A 27,863-nucleotide genomic window follows, 5' to 3' on the forward strand; every position below is an offset into this window, starting at 1 on the left:
TGTTGTTTCGGACAAGCTGAAGTCAGAAATCCATTGCCGTTTTGCTTTGCTTCTTTATAGCCACATGACATCCATTTCAACTTGCTTTCAGATAACACAACGAGTGAGTTCACATGCAAAAACCATACAGTTAATAGGTGCAGAAATCCTTGTACCCAAAATAACCTTGAAGCTCAGCCAAGTTTCCCCGGCCATTGCCTGCTCATTGAATCTAAGCTGACATGAAACCCTCAGGCTGGCGCACAAGCTAGCTGATATCATTTATTTCATCCAAATTACATATTTGCACGCAAATTCTGATGGAATGACTACTGAAGTATTATAAATTGAATGAGGTAACAAGGCAGCTGAAAGAACTGCAACAAGTAAAAACCAATCCGAAGCTCACGCTGATAAATTACAACGACCCAAATCGGGAAGATACATGAGGATTCATTAGTCATAAAATCTGATATTATCTGGCATCCAATGCTTGTTTACCAATAAGGTACAATGTGCTCATTTGGGAACATCTTCACTCCCCTTCACTTAAAATTGGGACAATGAGAGGTTTCATTTGTGCTAAATACACAATGGCCCACCTGACGCACAACAAGAAAAAAAGAAGAAGAAAAAGAATAAGTGTAACAGGAAACAACTGCATGCAGTTCTGAATAAGAAATAAATAACCTGAAAGACAATTGACTGAACAGGTTTCCCAACTATGCTCCAGGAAAGAAGATTAAAAAAATGAAAATAAAAATTTCAGTGCAAGCAGATGGTGCAAAATCTGAGGAAAATAGCTTATTCATGCTTTCACTACATTAACAAAGTGCAAATATTATTCAAACAACAATGGAAAAGAAAGGGAAAGGGTAAAAAATATAAATGGGTAAACTTAGGTATGCTTTGAAGGTGCAATTCATCTACATGAACCCGTTCCTCGACAATTTCTCTTTCAAAAATCATGTACTTGCCATTTATGAACATGCCACAGAACCAGGGTGGGTGCATTCATATCACTGAGAAATAAAATGGATGATTTTTTTCTTATGGCAAAATGACATTGATAGCAGATCCTCCTCCTCCAACGTGACATGGGATTCTGTTACTGTCAGGCTAATTGTCTCAACAATGGTAACAAAGCAGAACCCCCAAAGTTGGCAATAGAGCTTTCTCAACTAATTCTAAGCTCAATGGGAAGGAAACATGTATGAAGAAAAGAACAAATTTGTTAATGCACAGTTTCAATTTACCCTAAACTACATAATGGATAAAAAAAAATGAATAATTTTCTGAGCAGCTACTGACAAGGATGAAAATCTCAGGCGGATATGCTGCCAACCTAGGGAAACTTTTGGAGAAAGGGCATAAACAGGACTAGCACTCAATAAAATTGAGTAATGGTCATGGTTTTGCAACATCATGAAATCCCGTTATTGTATAATCACTCTTCTAAATTTATGGATGCATGCATGCAGCTGGAACACTAACCACATATCCAGGACACAGATGATCATAAATCAAATTCCTTCTACGTAGAAAATGAATACAGTCATAGAAGAAACAAAAATGCAAGCCAGTACAAACTTACATCATCCAACAACAGACTGTTGCTGTTAGGACCAATGTAAGGTGGAGCCTGCAACAGTAAAACCAAGATTAGCTATATTGCATAAGAATAAAAAGAGCAAGAGATGACCATACAGAGGCCATATTCACTTAATTAAATCTGAATGACTTAATGCATACACCGTCTTATTTATTGGCTAATTTAAAAGATCAGACAAATACAAACATCTGACCATTAAAATTACTCACGGTGAATGAGAGACTCATTCATGATGGTACTTGCATAAACATCGGATTGTGCTTTAATCCAACCTATCATTGAGCAATTGTACCATGCATACTTCAGCACAGACACAGAACTAGAATTGGTGGCTACAAGAAACAGCATTTCCAGAAAATGTTTTTTTCACATGCAGAGCCAGTTCAACATAAAAGTCTGATGGCACGCCAGGGGTATCATAATACTAGAATCATATGCATTTAGGTTATGTTTGGCATGACTTTTGGATTTTGATTCTTTTGACTCAAAGAAAAAGTCATAAATATATTTGGTTAAGAATAACTTTTAACTTAGATCAAAAGTTTTTCACAAAAGTGAGTTAAAATTTCTAGCTTTTGACTTATGAATTAGTACTTATGCTACTTCCCTTCTTCAAAAGAGTTGTTTTGAATTATTATTTTTTTTTTTGCCAAACATACTTCTTCATGAGTTATTGATGAAAAATAATTTTTGAATTATGACTGAAAATCAAAAGTTAATTTTCACAAGTCATGCCAAAAGGACTCTTAGTCAATAAAGATTAAAGACATGGCTTATGATTTTACAAGGATGAACTTGGAAATATGCAGACAATTGAGAAACAGAAATTAGATACCATCAAACGTGGACTCTCACAACTAATTGAAGAATAAAAAAGAACATGGAATCCGCCATTTGATCATCAATACCATAACTAAACCTGGCAGTTAGCTCATCGCAGCAACATGACAACAGAGAAGCTACATGCTAGTAATTCTTATTGATGGTTAAGTAAAATTGGCTATGATCAAGATTTGCATTGGTATTTTACAGTTGAATTAAATTGATATGGCAACCTCTAACAATTAACAACCTACAAAGAAATAACTAACTTGAATCGATTAAAGAAAATGAAGCGTACAAATTAGTAGAGGGTCCTCTGTTGCAGCAGATTCTGGTACAAAGCGAAGCGATTATCCCAATCACTACGAAAATCAGTGTCGTTACGAAAAACCCCATCCCTCTTTATTCGATCTCGAGATCTCTTTCTGCAAAAATAAAATTTACAGTTAGAAAAACAAAGAAAAGGAAAAGAAAACCGTATCGGCATCGGTATCGTTATCGGATCTCACTTGGGAATTTGATGATGAAGCTTCCTGTGCTTCGTTTTTCAGGTCCCTCGCTTCGCTGTCGCGAGATCCAGCTTTTTTAACTGAATTTTGATTAACAATAATAATCGTAATCCATTAATCCTGAACCTTCCCGCTGGCCCAAATATTTGTAGTTCAATCTGCGTGGGTTTCGGTTAACGAGGCCCATGCCAGCCCATTAAATGATTAAAAGTGATCGTGTAAGGATCTGATTGCAAGATCTTTTTCACTATAATGACTGAATTGTATTTTTATGAAGTTTTGAGGATCAAAAGACTTCCAAATAACGATCAATTTATAGATTTAAATAAAATACAGAGGTTATTTGAAAATCACAAGGATTAAGATGACTAATAAGTTCTATTTGGGTGACAAGACTACTTCTAAAAATTTTAAAATACATAAATTTATGTGTTTATTAGAATCATAATAATAAATTTGAAATAACTAGGTTGATTTATAGGATGTATAGAAATGCATTGCGAAGACCATTCCTTGATAAAAACACACAGATTTTTTTTCACATGAAAATCATTTTTCCTTACCTTTATAAATACTAACTTAATTATTATAAGGCTACGAACTTGTTTTTGCAAGTAATCATGGAGCCTAAAATCAACAACAATATTCAATAACTCATTCACCAAGCCACTCATTCACCAAGCCAAAAGGCTGGTGAAAGAGAAGGGTCATTTGTTCTCCCAAGATGCCTGAAAAATGTGCGAAAGACTTTGATGAAGTACTTCTATCTTTTTTTCTTTGTACTTTGTTATGGGCTTTCAATCTCCCTTGTAATTTAAAAAAAAAAAATTATATTTTACAACTATGAAAATTTTCTCCCACTTAGTTATAATAACAATATTATAATATTGTAAGACCCCTATAATTGTAATTCCACACTAATTTAAATAAATGACTAACAACTAAGAAAATGAACCTAAGGATTTATTATATAGCACATTGGAACACCATTTTGAAGAAGTTTTATTGTAGAAAGTATAGTTATTAAACTTATTTGATTTTATGGATGGATTTAATGACCTATCAATTTTAATCACGGATCAATCAATTGGGTTGCTTGATATTCATGGATGAATGTCAAAATTAGTTAAAAGATTTTCTATAATAATTTTAACACCTTCCACTCTCTTCAACTCATCTGCTTGTGAATTTTTAGGTTCTTTATTGCTTTACTCTTTTGCAACTATATAGAAAGAAGTCCCTCATTTCCTTTTTTATACTTGCATAAATAACTTCTTTGAGAATGTAGTTCCCAATATCTTATAATCATTATTTAGATCTCGATTTACTCACGATCACAAGCACAAGCACAAATTGTTTACACATATCATCACAAAGTATTATGTAATGGATGTAGTTATATGGGTTGTAAATTAAATAATATACTTAATTAATACATTAAAAGTGATATCTATTAGTAATTAGTTTTAACTATGAATTGTAATACATGATATAAATTTAGATAAAATGATAAAATATTTATTACATTGCATATTTTATATTGGATTCTTATAACTTATTCATAAAACTCGTTAAGATTTGATCCAAATTAAAAAAGTTCTTATGGGCTGACATTTCAAAATCCTTTCAAAAAAGCTCTTTAAGAAAAGAATCATATTAAAAAAGTAAATGTTTCATCATTCATTCATAATATTTAAGATAAATAGACTTATAACAAGATATTATCTTAAATATTAATGAAGAGTAATATCTTGATTTCTCGTGCCTTTCAAATTTTCAAGTCTTTAAGTTTGATATTCATCAATGATACCTAAATGTCAATTTAGGGGTAGTAATTTTCCTTATTAAAGTGCAAAACATTTTCCACTGGAACATACCACCAAATAGATCAACCCATGGTTACTACTTAGATATTTTAGGACTATGGTGTAAAATTCTTATTCAAAAAAAAAATACGAGTGAAACCTAATACTATAAGATAAATGAACATAAACATGTTATTATTCATGGGCTATTGCTGCAAAAACAACAAGCTTCACGAAAACTCATCCTAGAATTTGGGTAGGGCTTAATGAGCATAATAAAAGGCTTACCTAAATATTTATTATCATAGCTTGATAAACTATCAATAATTATAGGTTGTGATAAGAGTAAATATTTATAGATATGTCAATTCACCAAACAATTAAGAGTGGAAAAAATGATCTAGACTTTAGAATGGATAGACTTGAGCACACTTTTCTACCCAAGGTTTAACTCATTGTAATACTCATTCCCACCCATGTAAATAAATTATTGATAAATTAAGCACATTATACTATTAGAAATAAAAAACAAGTAGCATTTCAGCTAACCTTAGATAGAATGCTTAAAGATGGTAGTATCTTTCATTTAGTATAATTAGTTCTTTACTCGATAACTCAGCAAGCCACTTAAAATTTTTAGTGATTATAATATTAGTTGGCGACTTCTTTTTAACATAAAATTTTTTATTCTTTCTATACATATAAACAAAAAAAAAAGCATTTTTCCCTTTTAAAAAAAATGGACGAGTCATCCTAATAATGTTACGTGCGACATACATTATAAACTAGAAAAATTCTTGTTTTCCTTAAGACAAATGAAAGCCAAAACTTGAAATGTATACTTGTCTAATATGGATAACTCCTATACCAGATTATTATCCAAAATCTAAGAATGACTATTTTACCTCTAAAAGTGTTAGAGTTGCTAGTCAACACATTCACCTACAAATAAATCATTCTTTCACCTTGTTAAGGTGATGAAATTCCTTCTAATTGTTGACGCTATAATCTTTATTATTTATTTCATTTTACTTTAAAACAGTCAGATTAATTCCTACTAAACATTTGAGCATTTTACTATGTAATCGATTTTCTGCTATGCATGATTTAGTTCATCTCTTTAATTTGAGTGAAAAACCATTGTTAAAGTACAAGCGATATTTTAACCACTCGGGGAGTAATTGTTAATGAGCTCTAAGAGCTTGAGTGATTGAATCTTGAGCCCATGAAGAGGATTTATTGTAACAAAGAAGTGAGATAGTAGAAATACTCAAATTAATCGTTCAAAGAGTTGGACTAGACATCAAACTAAACCACTATGTATTGTGATGCAATCTTTCATATGATTCTATTATTATTGTAAAAATTGTAAACGAGGATTAAGTATTAAGCATTGTTCTAAACATTTAATTTACCCGCTTGTTAGGTGCAAGGGTTTTCAAGATATGTATTATAGAAGAGTAGCATGGTAATTTTTTTTAGAAAAAAAATTCTGGTTAAAAACCGTAAAAACAAATAAACTATAAACTATTAGAGGATTGCATGCCTATCTATACGAATCCCAAATCCCAAAAAATGAAACATCTACGAGAAATAGTTCAATAATGTTAATTACATATATTTTTATGTTTATTGTATTTTGATTTTTCTCATAATTTATTTTAAAAGAATTACATTAATCTCCTAGAAATAAAAGAACGGGAAATGTAACAAAATTACGAGGCTGTGGTAACGAGAGGGTAACCCTGTTATATAACCATAATAACGATCATTTGCCTATTATAACGAGTCTATATAATAGGATAAAAAATTAATGTCCTTATATTTTTTTTCACAAGTAAGTTATCGTCTATATTTAACAAGCTCGTTCCAGCTCTAACAATTAACAAGGATCAAAAAAGATAGCAGGCGACGATGAAAAAAAAGAAAAAATTTTACTCGGTTTGAGGCATTCAGTGTATCTTCTACATTTATACTGTTAGCAACCGAATGTCGAAGGTGCAAGTAAACAATTCTTGCTGCAACTTCTTTTCACCATTGAATGGTTTAAACATGAGGTGCAGTATGAAGAAAGGGAAAATTTACCCAATGATTAGATTAGAACATTTAACTTTTCGAAAATGTGCATAAACTGTGATGACAGAGAGAGAGAGAGAGGAACATGGATTCGCCTCCCCTCTCCCTCTCCCTCTCTCTACCTCTTTTCTTTTGGTGGGTGGCCGGGGGCGGAGGGATTTGAAAAACAACCATTTTTTCCCATGATCAGAATCTGAATTGGGGGTCAACGTCCATCGCCCAGGTAAACTTTGCTAAGAGAGACTTGTTGAATATCTGTAACAAAAGCATATGATAAGAAACAGCTTGATTTAGACAGTCACTGCCACAGTACCAAATAGAAGAAAACGATAAAGCATAACTGTTGGTTAAATTATTTCATCCCATAAATAATTTCAGAAGCAGTTCACCTTATCAATAGGAACTTCATGCCGCTTGCACCACGCAACTGTGATCCTAGGATCAAGGTAGTTAATCTTGGATGTCCCCAATGCCACTGTTTTCAGATCCTCTTTGGTCTTCATGGCCATTCCCATTTTCTCAATCCTTTGATTGATTGTTGCTATCTTCTTCTCTATTCTGAAAATCAATTCCAAGAATCATTAAGAACCATCAAGTATACACAAAATACCCGAGCACAAGGGCAAAAGTTATATTACGCTTCAGGAGACAAGCTCCTCTTTTGCTTTCCATCTGCACCCTTCAATGGGGGCTTCCCCTTTTTGGCCCTGTCCAGATCAGTTTTCAACTCCTTTAGCGTGCCCTGCAAGCAAAACATGAGTCAGCTCAAAGCATGGACTCCACAAACACAATAAGCAGTAAGAAGGAATGGGCAAAGTTTCCAATATGCTAAGGGCGACAGTATGCCAAAGCAAGAGTTGGCTTGGCGATCTACACACTACCATAATAAATCCATGCATTCAAAGAAGAGAGAATAGTAAAACACAGCCAGGAATTCCTCGAGTTAGATTTTCTCCCAATTTCTCAAAAAATGAGGGCCAAAAATTTCTCGTACAGTTCTAAAATTAATTACCTTGAGTTCCTCAATTTTCTCAGTCAATCTTGACATTTGTGCATCATGAGATTTTGAAATGGTTCGTTGATGATTACATATGATTGCAACCTGCAGAAAAAAAGAAGCCATCATTATAGGTGCAAGATCGGCAGCTAAAAAACACTACCAAAAGTCCAAAAAACGTTTCTGGCCACAAACTGGCTTTACCTGTTTGTTTGCTTGGTTATAAATGACAATTTTTTCAGCAACATCACCATCTTCTGTTTCCTCATATAACTGTTTACACGCCAAATATAATCCCGACAGCATGTAAATTCACATACTTCCAAGTGACCCATAGGAAGTTGATTATACAACTTCAATGTAGTAATTGATCTCAGCTTGAAACTTACCTTTTCATCCAATGTAATTGATGCATTGTATGTACGAAAAACTTTTGCTGTGAGCCCCGGCATGAGTTCTTTTAGGTGAGCATTTAGTTTAGATGTATCCAGTGAGTGAAAAAGATCATCAGTTGGCTTTTTTGCTGAAGAAGAAAAAATTGCTCATCAGTCCTGCTATAAGATTTTAGTAACCTAATCTTAACTGCCATTTACTCACCAACTTGAAAATGTCCAATTGCCTTGTACACAGGAAGCTCAACCTCAACCGTGTTCTCATATCGAATTGAATCTTTACCAAGGAAGTCAAACTGAAGGGTCAATCAGAAGCAAGTATTAATGCTAGCAATTCACTAGAAAGGTTAATGCATGTATATAGCCAATCAAATTTAGGCAACTCAAAGCCATTTTACTCCCAAACTTTTGAAAGTAGGCCCGCCACTGCAGCTATCATATATGAAGATACTACACTTAAAAATCTACTGTCCATAAAAATAAAACCACCATACCTTCAGCTTATTTGGAGGGATGCACTCAACATTTGCTACTTTTAATGTGCAGCAACCAACAGTATCAGCTTCATCATCATCCTATAGGCAGCCAATCACAGAATGAAGAAAATTTGATGAAGTTCTCACTCAAAATGCATATATGATCAATAAAGCTAATTCCTACATGAAATCTCAACACTGCTCAGTTGGGAACCCAATAACAAGCAAACACAAACCAGCATAACAAAATGTGTTTTGGAAACACTTGCTAAGTTCTAACAAGAAAAATAAAACACATACTGAATACATTTTTCAGGTGATTAGGTCCATGAAAAATATTTGATGGGTTTCAATTATCCTAGGAAGAGGTACATGACTTTTGGTGATATTCCCTTGGAATCAAATGCAATTTTAAATTTCTACAGCCTGACAATATGTTTCAATTATTGTACAATTCAAAAAATAGCTGTTGGTTTCACTTCACCACCTCACCCTAGAAAACCTCATAGCAGAATTAAAACTAAATTGTAGTCCAAAAACACATGCATATGATCTGCTCAAGGCTGAGTTGCCACGTAGAAAGGGGAAGATAAAAAAGAGTCCAGGCATTTTGAAAAGCAACAGTGACATTTAAATTTGGAGGATGTGATAATTGATAAACTGAATGTGATTCAGCAAAATCAAACTAGTTTGAGGCCTGAATCCATTCTTATCATTTGGCTTTCTGCAGACCATATTCACACCCAAAGGCTGAAATTAACTTGTCAATTTGAAGCACCAGGTTCATTATGCGAGTTAAAGCCTCATTTGTCTTTACACATTCTACCCTCCAAGGAAATTCCAATGACAAGGCAAGAACACATTCTCCAAACAAAAAGGTGTTATATCCAATCTAAAAGGCCCAAATCAACTGCCAAGGGTTCAAGAAACTTGTTTTGTTGGTTGTTATACCTTCTCATTACCCGCCCTCAGAGCTAGCTTATCAATAAGATAGGTTGCTACTGCTATTTGCCGCTTCGTAATATCTTTACTTGCAAAATCCTTTGTGTAAGCTGCCCTAATGTTGTGTATATAGTCCTGCACTCAAAATACACAAGCTAAAGACAAGTTCCTCAATCATATCACAAGTTACAACAACTGTAAGCTCATAAATCAGTACCTTCAACTTCCTTGCTTTCTCGTATTTCTCCTTGTCACTTTGCCCCTTCAAGGAACTGCTCGCAGCTAAGAATACATACTTGAATTCTTTTGGATTGATTGGATCATTCCAGAACGCCAACCATGTAACAGTATTATCATGCTTCACTTCTTTCCACCTGCAAAATTTTCACAAGTTTCCACTAACCCAAACAGTACTAATTTATCAACAGAAACTAAAGAAGTGTCTCCCTTCTATTCTCCCCCAATTTGAAAGAGATAGTAAGAAACCAAACCTTTCACCAGGAATAGGACATTCCGGGATTGGTGCATCCTTTCCAATATTTATAGTAATGTCACTGGGACGAATTCGGCTTTTCAGCTTCCCCATCTGGTATATACCAACAGTTCATGGGAAAAATTACATGACAGTGCAAATTCAATCATTAGCGGCCATGAATATCAATATAAAATGTAGTCAAAGCTGAAAGCTCTATGTCTCAGTTAATGGTTAGAAAAAGTCACTGGAACCTTTGGATGCTCTCCCCGTCCTCGAAATAGACCCGGTGGTTCTACTCTGAAATTCCCAACCTGGGATTGAGATGATCAAAATTGGCACAATTAATATGCAAGAGGTGAGAAGTGCATCAAAACAAAATGCAAAGAGTTAAATTAATAAAATCTGCACCAAGAAACCCATTATTGTTTAAAATGTATGACCACGAAGCAGAAATCTACTCGCTCGCATGCACATGCACACTCGTATGCATACACATGTTCTCTATATATAACATTTCCCAAATAATGCTAATAAAAACACTTGATCCACAGATAGTTACCTTCTCTTTAACACCATTAACAATGGCCCACATGTACTTCTCCTCTTGCTTCAATTTCTCTTCTTTCAAGAACTTTTTCTCCTACATGAACAGAAAATACTGATAATCATAGAGAATGACATTAAATGAAACTTATTCTCAAAGAAAATGGTAGTGATAATTGGTAAGGGTTATTTCCATGAAGCAATTGAAACTGCCAGAATCTCCATGATTAGTGCTTGGTTAAAGATAGAGGATGGAAAGATCCCCTCCTGCTCATTGGCAGAGAAAAAGGAATTAATATAATTCCACAATTTTACACAACAATAGCAACACTTGGCAAGATTTCTCCTAAATGTAAACCAAGTATATGAGCTGGCAGGCAAGGGTAAGTGCAAATGATGTTAATTGCTCACTCTCACAGACTAATATGGTTTTGCATCTCAATCGCACGCAATGTTGTATGTGTACCAACTTACTTCAGTACTCATTTGTTTCTTCTTCTCCTTTTCTTGCTGATGCCATTCATATATGGGGTTGAAATCACAGTCATCTAGCTTCTGTATTACATGATTTTTCCCTAGTAATTTACGCCAATCGTTCCAAAAGTTTTGAAGGAATTGTGGTTTTTGAGCATAGTCTGTATCTTTCATCACTGCAAACATGGTTGCAACCTGCAGTTAAAAGATCAAAGTTTAAATGTATCTAGCACCAAACATACAAGGACAAATTTGAAAACTTCTAATGTACATAATAATAATTCAACCAAACTAGGAGCAAGCAGCAGAGGTTAACTTGTCGACACAAAGGACATAATAAGGCAACATAAAATTGAATCATACTTCCTCTTGTTCAGGAGTCAAATCAATTGGTTTCCCCTTGTAAAGAATCTTAACCCCATGAGGCTTGTATGGAGGTGGGAAGATGACACCATTGTGAACTAAGGTAGTCCATTTTTTCTGGCCATCACTGGAGCCAGGCTGCACTTTTGTTGACTTTGAATATTTTGAATTTTTCATTTGTTTCTTGTTCTTCTGAGTCGTCTTCTTCAATGATGAAGAAACAACTTTTGTAACCTTTTTCTTCGCAAATGATGATTTGTTAGCTGAGGAGTCCGCCTTCTTCATTCTCTGGGAAATTGTAAGGTGGTCATCATCATCTGCCTTCTGCTCAAACTTGACAGTAACTTGCGTAACTTTTGTTGTTGTACATGCATCTAAAAGTTTTGGTTTTTTAGCAGAAGAATGGTTTGAAGGAACCTTATTATCCATAGGTCTCTTAGCTGGCACCACAGAAGATTTCTGTTGCTTGTCATTTTTAGTAGAACCATTTAGCTGACTTTTAGAAGACAAAGGTCTTATCTCACTAGATCTGATAGACTTACTACTTGATGTCCCTGCATTTGACTTCATTGCAAACCTCGAGGATAAAGGAACTTCATCATCATCTGAAGGCTCATCCTTGACATGAGCAGGTGCAGTAACCCCTTTATTGACATTGTTTGTGCTCCCCTTAATTCTAGAACTCAAGGGCTTATCATCCTCAGAATCCTCATCATCCACAATCGGTTTCGTCTCCTCCTTAACAGCATTTGAGACAACCTGTTTAGATGCCTGCTTCGACTGATCATTTGAAGAAGCGAGTGCTCTAGTATATGTCAGTGGTGACTTCAATGGGGATGCCTTGGCAGATGAAGCTGATGCTTTAGGGCTCCCTGTAGAAGATTTCATAGGGGATGCATTGGAAGATGGAATAGGCGATTTACCCTTCTGCAAATTCAAGCTTTGACCATTGGAATTCTGAGAAGATGAAGACGGTTTCTTCGCTTCAGGGTTTAATTGATTCTGCTTCGATGTTGAGTTACCACCCCTCTTGAAAACTATGGGCCCATCGTCATCATCATCATCATCGTTGAAATTATTGGGAATTAGCTTTGGAGGTGCTTGAACATCCATTACAGTCCAACTACAGTCTGTTCTGGCATGTATACCACATCAATATCTGATAGAATTTACAACTTCAATTCAAAACCCATAACGATATAGCCGATAGTAATCCACAACAACACATTGACTAGATTCTTAGATGCAGTAATATAAATGAAAGAAAAATAAAACAAAAAACCAAGCTTTTAACATGCAAACTCAAAACTAAACCCAAATCAGAAACAGTAAATTCAACCACTAATTCAGCAAAGCTAAGCGATTGGTTTTTCAAAGAGCAGCCAAGCTAATACGGACACAAATTCTAATAAATAAATCAGTGAGCTGAAGATTATTATTATTATAATATTCATCACCATTTGAATTAAAAACCCGAATTGAAAATATTTCAAAATGAAAATAAATTAACAAATAAGAAACGCCCAATTAGCGATAGTAATAGAGATTCCAGAATCTCTGATATCTAGTAATCTTTCATTTCTTCATTCAAATTGAACAAGAAAAAAGCACAGACAGCTCTTATATAGATATTTGAAAGATCAAAGAAAAGAATGAGCGCCTACCTAAACAAGAATAATTAAACCGTGGTTGTATGTTTGTTTGTTTATAACAAAAGCGAGTGTAGCGGTGGATGAGAGGAGGCGCTGCGGAGCTTAGCAGCTAGCTATCGCAAAGTGTGGAGAGAGACCAAACACAAGCTTATTAAGGTGGATTTTTTGGGGGGGGCTTTGCAGCCCCTTCCTTCTCGGCTATGCTGTGATTTTCTTTTTTGTTTGTTCGTCTAAAACGGCTACGTTCTGTCTGAGTTCAGTGTTTTTAATTTGTTTTTTCTTCTGATTTTAACAATCCAGGCGGACAGTTTTCTTTTCTTAAAATCACAGTTTCTAGGAGAAAACTAGGTCCTTTACTTGTGTTTCGTCCGGGTCATATGTTTTTTTAAAAAATTGTATACATAAGGTTTTTTTACATGTTTTTGTAATTTAAAAAAATAAATAAAACTAAATTTTTTTTATATATATATATATAATATCAAATTGATTGAGAACTATATATATTAATAAATAAAAATAAATAAATTATAAATGATAATTAAAAATAAAAATAAAAAAATTAAGAGATAGATATAAGTGTAAATCAAGATATTTAATCTCACAGAACATGATATTTACCCGGTTGTGTTTGTTAAATTTATTTTTTTAAAATAATTTTTTATTCAAGCAAACAATAATAGAATTAGACACAAACATTAAAGTGATTGAATAAAATAAAAAGAGAAAAAACAATAATATACGAAACTACATATATTAGAAATATTATCTTCAAATAAAGTTCATATATACAAAAAATATATAAAAAAATTATAAATATATCAGGAAAACTTCAAAAATTAAATGCATACAAAATAACTAAAAAATAATTATTATTTAAAAGAGACTCTTTCAACAAAATAAAAGAAAATGATTATTAATTTAAATATAAATAAAAAAATATAATTTTTAGAAAAAAGATATATAAAAGCATTAATTTAAAAAAAAATTAAAAAAAAAAAAATCAAGTATTATTGGGACTGACAACCTAAGTCAACCCACTTGGCCCATTTATTAGGGCTGATGCTTTTGGGCCTTTTTTTGCAAAGTTATAAAATTATATACTTGAATAATCCATTCACAATGCCTTGTGAAAGGACCCACAATGCATTTTGCATAGTAGATCCCTCACACATTTTAAATTATTACTTAACTAGTTATTTAACTCGCGTTTTATGGCAGGTTTGATATATTTTTTTCTTAAAAAACTTGTATACATAAGTTTTTTTTATGTGTATTTTTACATAAAAAAATGTGAAAATTAAAAAAAAATGATGTGTTATATATATATATATATATATATATATATATAATTACATAAATTGAGAACGATTTATGCAACAGAAAAATAATAATTATAAAGCTTAATTCTTAACCAATCGAAGTTAACTGACCAAACTTGTGATTCGGGTCATGGACTCAATTGGGTTCAACAAATTTTCTTATCTTAAATAGACACCTATAAAATTGAGAATCAACCAAGTATCGAGGCAATTGAAAAAAAATCAAACTGAAACAAATTACATTGTTAATTAATAATCAACCATATAGTGAATGATAAAAAAAAAAAAAAAACGATTCAATTGTGATGGATAAAAAATGGGAAGAAAAACAAAAAGAAAAAAAAAAGGCTCGGGCACTTATGTTTGGATGACCCAAACTTCCTAAGCCTTTTTTCTTTAATTTTATGAAAGGATAGATCGTCCACCCCTTAAATTTTTTTTTAAAAATACCAGGTAACATGTCGTCAACCCTGCTCTAATTTGGATGATCTCTAGCTACTAGAAAACCAGGTTGTGCTATTCTAGATCAAGAAAAATTCAATTTCAACCATATTTTGACTAAAAAACACCCTAAATACCTTGGAAAACATATTTATGGCCTCGAACAACCTAAAAGCTGCCCCAAAACCAAAATTATGTTCAGGCTTGGATCAACCATTTCAGTCAAGTTTAAGGGGAAATAACACCTATAAATAACTCTTCCCCTAAAAAAGAACTCATTGATACCAAAATTACTCTTTTTCATGACTGGAATTGGTCTCAACCAAGACGTTTTCTCTCTACTACTGAAATTTAGCCACTTTCTATCTTCACTCTTAAATTAGGGACCAAAAAATAAGAAAAATAAAGTTTAGGATCAAAATTAAATTTCATAATTTTTTAGGGATTGAAAGTTTATAATTTAAAACATTGAAGAATCAAAGTGAACGTTTAGCCCAAAGTTTAAAAAAACTACCTCATTTTACTGCCTTTTTAATTTAGTCTCCTTTTCTTTGAATCTTATCATTCCTCGATAAATATGTTTTAATTGGCTATCAATTTAGGCCTATAAGAATATAATTAAAGAAAAAAAGAGGAACTAAAAAAACACAAATCATCCTAATAATCCATGGTGATTTATCTTTAGTTGAACAATGGCATGAATAACTGTGTTTTCTCCATGTCTTTTAGTGTTTTGTATAATGATAAATTAATTCCTCTAGTTTTGCAAAACAAATGCAATGGTCCTTTTATTTTCAAATATCAACAGGTCAAAGCATTTTATTAGGCCGACACTAACATTGACATTAAGTGATGAGTGCTTTATTGGGTTAAGAATGAGAGACACCAAGAAATACCGATAGAGACGAAAACTAAAATTAACTAATCTTCAAAATACGTGAATCATACTTAATTTAATATTTAAAGTTGTTCCAAAAACAGGTGTGATTTTCTCATTAATATTTTCATATTATCAACTTCTTTTTTTTCTTTTTATATTTCTCAAAATAAAAAATTAAATTTGAAAAGAACATAAAATGTAAAAAAATTAATTATTTAATAAGTTTTTAAAATTAGACGGACCATTTGATTCATTTTTTAAATTAAAAGAAATAATATATAATTTACTGCATTTTTTAATTGGGTATTAATTAACTAACATATAGCAAAAGGCCTTGGCATTTTACTATAGCAATGAATAGTGAAATGCATGGCCTTTTTAATTTTAGTCATCAAAATTCTCTAGGACCAAAGTTTTTCATTTTATTTCAAACTTAGTTGTTTCTTTCAATTTTATCATTCAACATTAGGTTTGTTGGGTCTTTTGCTTCATAATTTATTTTGACTTACTTTCTATAGAGTTATTTTGGTTTCATGACTTGTGTCGCAAGTTTTGCAGATTAGCCATGTTGACTAGAGGCATTTTTTAAATTATTTTTCTCTCAACTATATTATTCAATATTGAGTTGATTGAGAATTAAACTTCATAATTATTTTTTGATTTGCTTTCTATGAGGTTATCACAGTCTCATGACTCAAATAGTGAGTTTTACGGGTTAGCTAGGTTGACTCGAGTTTTTTTAAGTCTTTTTTTAATTTCATTCTTCAACATTTATATTATTGGAAATTGGACTTTATAATTTTTTTTTATTTGCTTTTTGTGGAGCTATCCAAGTATGTTGGTTAGTTGAATCGTATGGTTTGTTATGCCCTTTTTTAACCGATTCTTTTTAATTTCATTGTTCAACTATAGGTTAATTAAGAATCAAGTTTCATTTTTTAAATCAATTTTTTTTCTATAGAGTTATCATGGTCTCATGATTCAGATTTGATAAGTTAATCTGAGTTGACTCAACTCATTTTTTTAGTTGAATTTTGTTTTCGATTTCATCCTTCAGTATTAGGTTGATTGAGAATTGAATTTGATATGTTTTTATTTGTTTTTTATAGGATTATCAGGGTGTCATGATCTGGATAACGAATTTGGCAGGTTACCCCGAGTCGATATAATATGTTGTTGTTTTAATATTTAGAAAAGATGTCGTTTTTTTTTTTTTAGTAAAACTATATTTTTATTAGGTATCCAGATTATTTTTGAATTTGTCAAGTCGATCATGTCATATCAAGTTAATTCCTATATAGTTTGAAAAACATTTTACATCCAAAAAAATTTAGATCTAGCCCACAACATAGCATAAGAAATAATCTAGTTTCTAATCGAACTCCACTCAAGTTATCTTGCTTGTTGCCTAACCCATACAAGTCAAAATATATGGGTTACCTAGTTCACCCATCGAACCAAAATAGGTTAAATATGCATAAAATTATGCATTAATAATATGCGCTAAATGAAAATATGAATCGTTTGGGATTATATAATGTAAAAAAATAATAATGATGATGTTTACAAGTTCTCATCATTGTGATTCCTCAATCACATAAAAGGGAAATTAAAAAATTATTATTATTTATATAAGTGATTGAGCAGCACAAAAAATACGTAGTATTTTTTTCATATATGAAAAATCATTTCAACAATAAATAATAAATAATCTTATATAAAGATAGTAATTTATGTCATAAATAAAAAGGTAAACATCATAACATATTACATCTAGAATTCACTAGATTTATGGGCTCGCACTATATCACTAGCCTCAACATTTTTTCTATATATTAAAAAAAAAAGATGCTCCGATAACACATGCTTCTTTCAAAAAAGTTAAAAAAAATAAATGAAACCTAGGACATAGACTTGATTGAATAAAAAATCTAGTATAATTTAATTAGATGATAAAAAAACAATTATGAATGGTAAATGGATCAATTTAAATAAAAAAAAAGAATCATAGAACCTGTAAAACAAATTGTTACCAAAATGAAAATGTGACGAAGCCAAGATTCTAACCAATCAAATTTTTTTTTAAAAAAAAATCGATGTGAGCCAACCTAAGTGAGGATGTTACATATGTAAGTCAGTTCATGATACTAAGATAAACTAACAAAAAAAAAGTTCAACTTCAAAAAAATTAAATTTAAAATGATGAAATTAAAAATAAAATCAATTAAAAAAAACAGTAAATGAGCAAGTCAACTAAACTCTACGACCCAGATCATACAAATAAGATAACCTAATAGAAGAAAACCCATAAAACATTATGAAAGTTAATTTTAAAACAACCAAATGCTAAAAGATGGAAAGTAAAAAATAATAAATAAAAACAAACAATTCTAAAAAAAACTTGAGCCAACTTAGACTAAGCCACTACAACTGAGTCCAAGTGATAGGACTAGGATAAACAAACATTATAGAAATTAAGAAAAAAAAAAGCCCAATATTGAAAACTCCAACCTTGAAGGATGAAATTGAAAAAATATTAATTTTAAAAAAGTTACAAACTAAATTCAACAAAGAACGACAAATGAAAAGATTTCATATAACCTGAGTCATTTTAAAAAATAATAAAGAATTTAATAGAAACAAAATAAATAAAAATAACATAGCCTTATCTCTAATTGGATGAAAATTAAAGGATGAAACTACAAAAAATATGAGAAAAAAAAAGAGCAAACATGAGCTAACCTCCTAAACATAAGTTAATCTCCAAAACTTGCAACTTGTGAAAATCCTAAACCTATATTCAATCAAGAAGCTCAATTCCGAATTAATTTAATATTGAAGGATAAAATACAAAAAAAACATTAATTTAAAAAATTTATCAAAGTTTAAAAAATAGCAATAAAAAGGATGAGACTCAAATTTGATAGGAAAAAAAATATTAAGGAGGATCAAATTGTAACCTGTGAAATCCAAGATTCGAGCTTAATAAAAAAAGCTTAATTCCCAACCAATTTAATATTTAAGGATAAAATAAAATAAAAATATCAATTAGAAATATTAATGATGGTTAAAAAAACTAAAGGATAATGAACTTGTAAAAAATAATAATCAAGTTTAAAAACCATCTCAAAGATAACACACTTGGTCTAAGAAAACATCAAATAAATAGAACAAAATAAACTTGACCCGAGTCAACCTGGCTTAAGTTGTGAAAATAACAACCTTAAACATGAGATCAGGATAACTTTGTAGAATGATGAAATTGAAAAAATATATAAAACAAGACTTAGGTCAACCTAGCTTAAGCCGTGAAAATCGCAACTTGAAATATGAGATCAGGATAACCTCATAAAATAATGAAATTAAAAAAAGATCTAAAAAAAAAATTAGGTCAACCTGAGTTAATCTTTCAAACTCGTGACCTAGATCGTAAGACCATAATTATCCTATAATAGGAAAACCTAAAAAAATCATAAAGCTAAATTCCTGATCAACAAAATACTGAGGGAAGAAATTGAAAAGGAAAGGTTCAATAAAAAAAGGACAGAAAAAAAAATAACAATTAAAATAATAATGAACAAAACAAAACAAAATATTGTAGGATGTAATGAAAAAAAAATTCAATTAAGAAAATAATAAAAAATAGCAATAAAAAAGATGATAAAATTAAAATAAAATTACAATTTAAAAAGACAAGTTACGAGCTGATGCTAAATATTATTTTTAGGACACTCATTATCTGTGGAAATTTTACACAGATCAAGTAGTCAGAAGATATGTACCATAAGATGAATTTCATTTCATTCTCACTTTTTTGTTATTCTCATTCTTGTGGTGAGCATTTTGGAGCAAAAATAATAACCCACAAGGTACTTGAAAGTGGTCTATATTGGCCTTTTATTTTTAAGGATGCATGTCACTTTTGCAAATCATGTGAAAATATCAAAGTATATGTAATGTCACTCATAAGAACCAAATGCCTTTAATGAATATTCTTGTAAATGAAATTTTTATGTTAGGGGTATAGATTTTATGGGTCCATTTTTTTTATTTTTTATTTTTGTAATCTTTATATCCTTCTTGATGTTAATTATGTGTCCAAATGGATTCAGGTAAAAACCACACGAATTAACAATGCAAAGGTTGTTTTAGATTTTGTAGGACTCAAATATTTGACAAGTTTGAAATCGTCAAAGCTATCATTAATGATCGTGGCACTTATTTTTGCAATCGTTCAATGAAAGCATTTCTATGCAAAAACCATGTGACTTATCAGACTTCTACAACCTACCATCCTCAAATGAATGGCCAAGTTGAAATTTCAAATTGAGAAATCAAGTCCATTTTGGAGAAAATAGTGCAATCTAATCGGCGAGATTGGAGACTACGACTTGGTGATGCACTTTGGGCTTACTAAACTACTTACAAATCACTTATAGGAATGTCACCTTATAGAATGATTTACAAGAAAGCATGTCATCTACCAATGGAGCTTGAATACAAAGCTTTTTGGGCCATTAAATAATGCAACTTGGATTATGATGTTGTTGGGACTGCAAAGAAGTTGCAATTGCAAGAGTTGGAAGAGATATGAAAGTATGCTTTTGAGAATGTAAGGATTATAAAGAAAAGACCAAGAGTCTTCATCACCGAATGATTATAAAAAAGGAGTTTCATGTTTGAGAAAAAGTCTTTCTTTATCATTCATGTTTAAAACTTTTTCTTGACAAATTACGCTCTTGTTGGATTGAACCCTTTGTTATGTCTAATATTTTTCTTATGGTGCAATTGAAATTACAAGTTTAGAAATAAACAAAATGTTCAAGGTCAATAGGCATTGATTGAAAACTTTCTATGAAGGTTGGACGGTAGAACTCACCACTTCCGAGGCATGAGCATACAATGTGTCGAGTCAATGACATAAAATTAAACTGATTACTGGGACGCAAATTTGCTTTATTTTTCCCTTATATTTTATTTTTCGTATTTTACTTTATTTTTATCATTCTCTTATATTCCCTTTTCTTTTATTTCAACATTGAAGATAATGTTGTGTTTAAAGTGTGGAGGTATTGAGAGAATTTTGGTTTTCTTTATTGTTTCTACGTTAAAGAAAAAAATCTTTTGAACTCTCATTGGTTTATGAGAATATGAGTATTATGTATGAGAATTAGTTTAGATAGATGAAAATATAAATTGAATGAATGAGCCTTCAACACTATATTCTTTAATTGTACATTCTTTCAATGATATGTATCTCTAGAACTTGCTTCATATCTTATTGAGATTACATTCACATTACATATGTACATGAAAATGATAACGACATTTGTAATTTTAACCACTTGAGCTAAAAAAACAACCTATAGCATATTATCCTTAGTGAGCTCTTTTGTGCTTGTTTATCTTTTCTTTATTTTACCCATGTTGTAAGCCTTAACTTTTTATATGTTTTCCTTTTCTCTTGGCCAGAGATTAGTAGAGCATATACTTGTTGATATCTCATCTCATGTGATTATAGTTATAAATTATGTGAAAAGAAAACAAAAGTGATACTTTATGAAAAGAATGGGCAAAGTTGTTAAAGGTAGACCATTCAAAAACAAAAAATATGTTCCATTGTATTCTTAAAATTTTATATTGATGGAGCTTGAAATCAAAAGAAGTTAAGTATTGGTGCTTAAAGATAGTAAATTTATGTGCTTTGATGAGATATCTTATTTCAAAAATCATTGTTTATAGAATGCTCTACTTTCTTTAGTTTTAGCTTTTTCTTTTCTTTTCTTTTACCTCACCTTAACCTTAGCCCAATTACAACAAAAAAGTAAGACCTTTTAATTCATGCATTGCTTGTAATATTTTATTAATAAAGTTGAAACTAAAGAGTATGCTTATGGTAGAAAATATTCATTAATTGAATTTTAGAGATTTAAACACATAAGCCCTAAACATGTGAGTGTTGGAGTGTATATCAGTGTGAGGACCTATCACTTTGGCATGACATAGATTTCATTTAAGTTCCAATAATTAATTAAGTTTTGAAGTTCACATGTAAATAAATTCATGAAAATTTATGTTTTTATCCTTCTTGATTGTATTCTTGTTTATAATGCATGTACTCTTGGACATTGATGGGAGATTAAGAGGTTAATGATAGTTATTTTATTTATTTAACTTAATTTTGATTTTATCTCTCATTTTTCAAGGATGAGCAAGAGCTAAGCGTGAAGGTATTTGATGCAACCATATTATTTAATAGTTTTACCTATATTTGCCTAATATTTTGCATATGTTTTTATATATAAAATGCATTAATACTCTTTGTTTTATGTTTTGAAGATACCTTTGGATGTAAGATTCAAAAAGAAGTAAATTGAAGATAATTCAGACCATGTTCCAGCCCATGTTGAACATTGGCAGATTTGACCTCCGATCGATGTTTTATGCATAGCTTGATCTCTAGAGATGGAAATGAAGTGATTCTAGGGAAATTAGAAAGCTAACATCTATATCTTTCTTTACATATATGGAAAGAAAAAAAAAAGAGCATGGAAATCATAGCCTTCAAAGACAAATCTCGTATTTTGCTAGTGTTGACCTTTGGCTATTCCGACTTGAATATCTTGAGTTAGAGAAGTTTATTTGATGCAAACTCAATTTTGTTGGATTCTTGACTCTAAGATCCATCATCCTACCATATTTTTTCAGAAAAAGAGCTCATATAAGAGAGATATGATTTTCCTAAGACGACTTATAAATTCTATCAGCAGGCATGTTTTGTGAATATACAAGTCTAATTTTCTTCACAAGCATCCAAACCAACATCTAGGTCTTTATTTGGGAAATTTAACTTCTCTAAGTCCTAATTCAAAGCTTGAAGATTTTATGCTAGACTTTCTTTTTTTTTAGGAAAATAGTTATTGCACTACTTAAATATAAGTTGTCTATTTAGAAAAGGACTATTTTGTAAGGAAGTAAGGATTACCGTTTCCTATCAAATAAAAAGAAAGAGAGAAGCGAAGGGAGTGGCTGCCTGAAAGAGAAGTAAAATTCTACCCTTTCCTCTCATACCCGAAATCATGTATTTATATTTTCTCTTGATTAGTTTTTTGATAAACATGCAAGGTTAAGTTTTTTTTTTCTTGATTGTAAGGATATATAAACCTTTGGATTTCAAAAACTATGACATCTATTTTACCTTTTTCTTTTCAATTTATATGATGAGTATATTTGTTTTTTTATACTTATTTCCTATGATTGCTTAGTTTGATTGTTGGAGTAGACTCTAAGTTATTATTCTAACCAATCTATTGCTAAGTTTGCTATCAAAATCAGAGTTATGATATCTAAAGTTGTGAAGCAACTAAGTTTAATAAAGGTGGCAGATATATGTTATTAATCTTAGGGAAGATATTCGATCAAATTAAGCATAGCTTGCAAACAATTATATTGTCTAGATTTATCAACCTATCTAGTTTTTAAGGCTATCATTGAATTTAATTACTAGTGCGGACACTGTAGTTGTTTAATGGTTAGGGTTAGTTGCACCGCGGATCGATTAACTAACTAATGTTAAGAAAAAACAAATATTCATAATATAAATTGACATATCATTTCAATGATCAGTTCTGATTTTCGTAGATGAACATTTACTTAAGACCAAGGTTTTCTCTCTTAATAAGTTTCAGATTTATTTAATTTAGGTTGATTATTTTATTCTATTTACCATAGCATAGCCTAGATAACCTCAACCCCCTCCCCCCAATTTCATATCATTTAGCATAAAAACCTGAACTAAACCTTCCTCGTGGGATCGACCTCTTAGTTGCTCTATACTATCTTGTTTATTTAAGCTAAAGTAATTAATTTATGTGATCGTGACATCGCAACAATTATAATCATATATAAGTATATTTCAGGTTAAAAGATCATAAAAGAACCAAGAAATCATCAAAATATGCATAATGGCCAACATGTCCTAGTAGCCAAAATGGATTGTCCATTTTAGAGAAATGGTCATGCCATTTATATAAAGATGACTAACAATTTTGACAAATGGTCAAACCATTTTCTGGAAATTCCAAAAATTCCCATAAATCCTAACAATCTTCAAAGCAACACATTTCGTATATAAGGCATATGTTATATTCAAGATTAAAACATATGCATGCTTTATGTAACATAGTCATAACTACTTGTGTATAACATATTCATAACATTATATCAACATTATAACATAATATGCAGACACAATCAATCATAATTCATCCTAATCTTATAACACAATATAAACATACAATCCATCATTATTCATCACAATCTTTTCCTCTTTGTATGGCCAAAATTGGACGAGCACAAAATATATGTGCTTATAAATCCCAATTTTGCTCTTGTTTCCCTCTCATTGTGATCATGAGATTGTCAATTCATTAATTGAGGGAAGTGATAGTAGGTAGGGGGATTGGGGTGTTTCCACCTCGTAGACGAAGTCACTCGTGTCTTCATCCCATTTAAACAAGTTTTAGAGGAACAAGGCTTGATTGAGATCAAACCTGAATTCAATTGAATTCTCTTAAAGGTTTATCCCTTGCACATTGAAAATATTATGAGAAATTATCCATAAATAAAAGGAGAGTTTGGATTCCTGGACATATATGATTTTTTTAAGAATAGAAGCCAAAAGATTAATCATGCAATAGATCTTTAGAGAAACCATTACCTAAGTAGTAAGCTAATCTAGATCATTGTTTAGACTTTCATAAGGAAAAAACAACCTATACATGAGTTTATACAGGACTCAAGTTGAAATACTTAGGAGATTTGCTGATCTTGAACCCATAAATATTGCCTTTTGATTTTGTCCTTAAATAATTTTATGTTACTCATTTAGAGGAAATGTCAAGTCCATACCCTTTAGACCCTCTTCTTTTAATATATCCTCCCCACTTAAAAGCAACAACAATTATATGCTAACAACATTTACGGTGACTATGATAGGCCTTTTTGTTCACCATATTAGAACTTAATTTTGACTCAAGATTGGCATAAAATTGACTAATATATCAATATAGATTTAGTTTCTTTCATTAACCACAAGATTATGCCATTATATATGGATCACTAGCTATCTAACATTAGAAAATACTCCTAACTCATAAAGAGTCATTTTGCATCCTCTAGTGAGATTTCTTTTATAAAGTATTTGAGTGTAATATTCCTTAATTGATTTTTTATTTGTAAAGAAGGATCTTGGATAAAGGGGACTATTTTTAAAAGGTACATCATACTTACTTAAAGAAATGAGATTGAAAGCTTGGTTAGAGAAAGCCATGGAGAAGGACAAAACAAATGCTTAGAAAAAATAAGAGCTTTGTAAAGAAAAACAAGCTAAAAGAGAGAAAGACTTTATAAAGTTTTGAAATGGGTAAGTGTTTCTCTTTTGAATTATTCATAAAATATGTCTATAAATAACATTTTTACACATGGAAAGAATAAGTGAATTGTCTTGTGATTAGACAAATGAATGAGAGCTTGCTTATTGGAGGATATGATGTAAAAGTAATCATGTTTTGTGTAAGAGAGGGTAAGTTTTATGTAAGTAAATTTACACTTCATAAGAAAATATCATGCACTCTTATGGAATAGTTAAGTTTCATTCTTACACATGTTTCTTCTCATTAATTAAATGGTTATTTCAAGTTGACAAGATAAAAAAATTTCAAAGACCACAAAAATCCTTTATCCCTAAATTACCCTTTAAAAATTAAGCCAAGCATGAAAGAAATTGAGCCAAAAGTTTATCTCCTTTATTTTCAACTAGATTCTTTTCTTTCGGTCAAAACTTAAGTATCCAAGTGTTTGTCTCTTTTCTAAAGGACTAAAATGGAGTTTTCCCTACCAACTATGCTTATTTTCTTATACGTAATCACAAACTCAAGAGTAATATCACTTTTTTAAACATGAGTGTGAATAAAATGATGTCTAATTTCAATGTGCTTTGTCCTCAAATGTTGGATCGGATTTGTAGTTAAATTGATTACACTGGTATTATCACAATAAATATGAATATGGTTTAACTATAGACCAAAGTTCATAAGGGTTTATTTCTTCCATAATACTTGGGCATAACATGATCCAACAATAATTTATTCAACTTTCATAGTGGAATTTACCATTGAAATTTTCTTTTTGCTAGACCATAAGACTAAGGCATTTACTAAGAATTAACAAGTCCCACTGGTGGTTTTTTTAAAATTGACTATGCAACTGGTAAAATTACTCGTCTAAGAGCACCAAATCAATTGTGGCTTTCATATATCTAAAAAAGTGTTTGATAGCACAAAGGTGTGACTTTCTAGGAAGAGCTTGAAAATGTGCACATAGGCAAACACTAAACATAATATTTGGTCTACTTGCCATTAAATAAAGTAAACTACCAATCATACCTTGATATTTCTTTATGTCCACATCTTTATCATGTTCATCGTTATCGAGTTTGGTGGTAGTGTTCATTAGAGTTAGGCTTGAACTCATAGATTCTAAATCAAACTTCTTGAGAAGCTCCTCGGTCCATTTAGTTTGTCTAATGAATATATCATATTTGTCTTGTTTGGTTTGAAGTCTAAGGAATAAGGTCAATTCTTTCATTATGCTCATCTTGAACTCTTTATACATATAATTTTCAAATTCCTTGCACAAAAACTCATTAGTAGCACCAAATAAAATATCATTGATATAAATTTTCATAATAATTAAATCATTATTTTTATACTTTAAAAAAATATTGAATATATTTTTCCTATGTTAAATCCTTTCAAGAAAAAGAAAATTTTTCTGCTTAGTCTCTTATACCAAGCTTTAGGTGTTTGTTTAAGACCATACGAAGTTTTTTTTTTTTTTTAGTTTAAAAACATGATTTGGAAAATTATAGCTTCAAGACCAGGAGGCTGCTTAACATAAAAATTCTTCTTGGATATAACCATTTAAAAATGCATTTTTACCATCCATTTGAGAAAGTTTGAAAATCTTAATACATGCAAATAAAAGCAACAAATGAATAGATTTTATTCTAACTATGGGGGCATAGGTCTCATCATAGTCTTTACATTCTTCTTGGTTGTAGCCTTGTGTAACCAATCAAGCTTCATTTTGAACAAATTCTCTGGATTCATCAAGTTTGTTGTGAAAGATCTATTGGTTCCAATAATAAAATGACTTTTGTGCTTATAGACTAATTCTGATACTTGATTTCTTTTAAATTGATCAAGCTCCTCTTGTAACAAGAATATGCAATACTCATCACTAAAGGCTTCATCACTATTTTTAGATTCAAGTTTAGAGATAAAAGCAACATTACCGATTTGATTTATAATAGAGGTTGTTGTTCTTACTTCACTCATTGGATCACTAATTGTGGGAGTTCCTTTGGTCATTGGATTGCTTTGGGAAGGCTTTAAGAAGACTCTCCTTGCTTATATTTATAAATTTGTTCAGTTGTCACCATTGGATCTTTTTTATCATTATTAGTTGTGGTGTCTTCTTGGTCTTTATTTAGGTTTAACCTATCAAAGACAACATCTACACCAACTTATTCTCTTTCTTTCTTTTTTCTTTTTAGGATCACAAGGGTTAGACTTATCAAATACAACAAGCATATATTCTTCAACTACTAGAATTGTACAATTATATATTCTATATGCTTTGCTAATTGAAGAGTAACCAAGAAAGATGCCTTCATCATATTTGGAATCTAATTTTTCTAAATTATCTTTGGTATTTAAAATGAAACATTTTGAACCAAACATCCAAAAATATGACATGTTGGTTTTTATTTCAAACCAAAGCTTATGTGGAGTTTTATGCAAGATTGGTCAAAGCAAAATTCAGTTTGAAGCATAATGAGAAGTGTTTATGGTTTCCATCCAAAAATATTGAGGCAAAACATACTCATTATGCATAATTCTTTCCATTTCTTGAAGAGTGCAATGTTTCCCTTTTATAACACCATTTTGTTGTGAAGCTCTAAGAGCTGATCAAAAAGTTGAAGATTCATGCTTAAAACTATTTTCATCACAAAAAATTTCAAATAAAAGGTTTTAAAATTCTC

General features: G+C 31.0%; 2 protein-coding genes across 3 annotated transcripts; both read right to left on the reverse strand.

Moving 5' to 3' along the window:
- Positions 1–236: 236 nt before the first annotated feature.
- Positions 237–3,043, reverse strand: LOC118056809 (V-type proton ATPase subunit e1-like). The gene is made up of 4 exons (XM_035069170.2): positions 2,923–3,043; positions 2,712–2,838; positions 1,574–1,621; positions 237–581 (listed from the first exon to the last, which is right to left on the reverse strand). Exons 2-4 carry the CDS (start codon positions 2,807–2,809, stop codon positions 515–517), a joined length of 213 nt encoding a protein of 70 aa, XP_034925061.1. The 5' UTR covers positions 2,810–2,838; positions 2,923–3,043; the 3' UTR covers positions 237–514.
- A 3,599-nt stretch (positions 3,044–6,642) lies between these two features.
- On the reverse strand, positions 6,643–13,450 carry LOC118056808 (DNA topoisomerase 1 beta). Of its 2 annotated transcripts, none has more exons than XM_035069169.2 (16): positions 13,130–13,450; positions 11,466–12,595; positions 11,103–11,297; positions 10,645–10,725; positions 10,337–10,396; positions 10,102–10,196; positions 9,828–9,984; positions 9,620–9,745; positions 8,687–8,767; positions 8,398–8,488; positions 8,190–8,323; positions 8,005–8,073; positions 7,816–7,905; positions 7,442–7,545; positions 7,193–7,361; positions 6,643–7,058 (listed from the first exon to the last, which is right to left on the reverse strand). In XM_035069169.2, exons 2-16 carry the CDS (start codon positions 12,576–12,578, stop codon positions 6,990–6,992), a joined length of 2,634 nt encoding a protein of 877 aa, XP_034925060.1. In that variant the 5' UTR covers positions 12,579–12,595; positions 13,130–13,450; the 3' UTR covers positions 6,643–6,989. The 2 variants fall into 2 exon arrangements, with proteins under 2 accessions (XP_034925060.1, XP_034925059.1); XM_035069168.2 differs by having other exon boundaries at positions 11,466–12,624; positions 13,130–13,449.
- Between the last annotated feature and the right edge of the window lie 14,413 nt (positions 13,451–27,863).

The sequence above is a fragment of the Populus alba genome, chromosome 1 (genome assembly GCF_005239225.2).
Source record: "Populus alba chromosome 1, ASM523922v2, whole genome shotgun sequence".
NCBI classification, from domain to species: domain Eukaryota; kingdom Viridiplantae; phylum Streptophyta; class Magnoliopsida; order Malpighiales; family Salicaceae; genus Populus; species Populus alba.

What these genes read in the sequence shown, in the direction of transcription:
- LOC118056809 (XM_035069170.2), bottom strand. Translation starts at nt 2,809, where the DNA reads ATGGGGTTTTTCGTAACGACACTGATTTTCGTAGTGATTGGGATAATC. An exon ending in AGAGGACCCTCTACTAATTT is followed by an intron (nt 1,622 to 2,711) that starts GTACGCTTCATT and finishes TTACTGTTGCAG; the next exon opens with GCTCCACCTTACATTGGTCC. An exon ending in ACAGTCTGTTGTTGGATGAT is followed by an intron (nt 582 to 1,573) that starts GTAAGTTTGTAC and finishes GTTGTGCGTCAG; the next exon opens with GTGGGCCATTGTGTATTTAG.
- LOC118056808 (XM_035069169.2), bottom strand. Translation starts at nt 12,578, where the DNA reads ATGGATGTTCAAGCACCTCCAAAGCTAATTCCCAATAATTTCAACGAT. An exon ending in GACGGGGAGAGCATCCAAAG is followed by an intron (nt 10,197 to 10,336) that starts GTTCCAGTGACT and finishes GGTATATACCAG; the next exon opens with ATGGGGAAGCTGAAAAGCCG. An exon ending in TGAGGGCGGGTAATGAGAAG is followed by an intron (nt 8,768 to 9,619) that starts GTATAACAACCA and finishes GGCTGCCTATAG; the next exon opens with GATGATGATGAAGCTGATAC.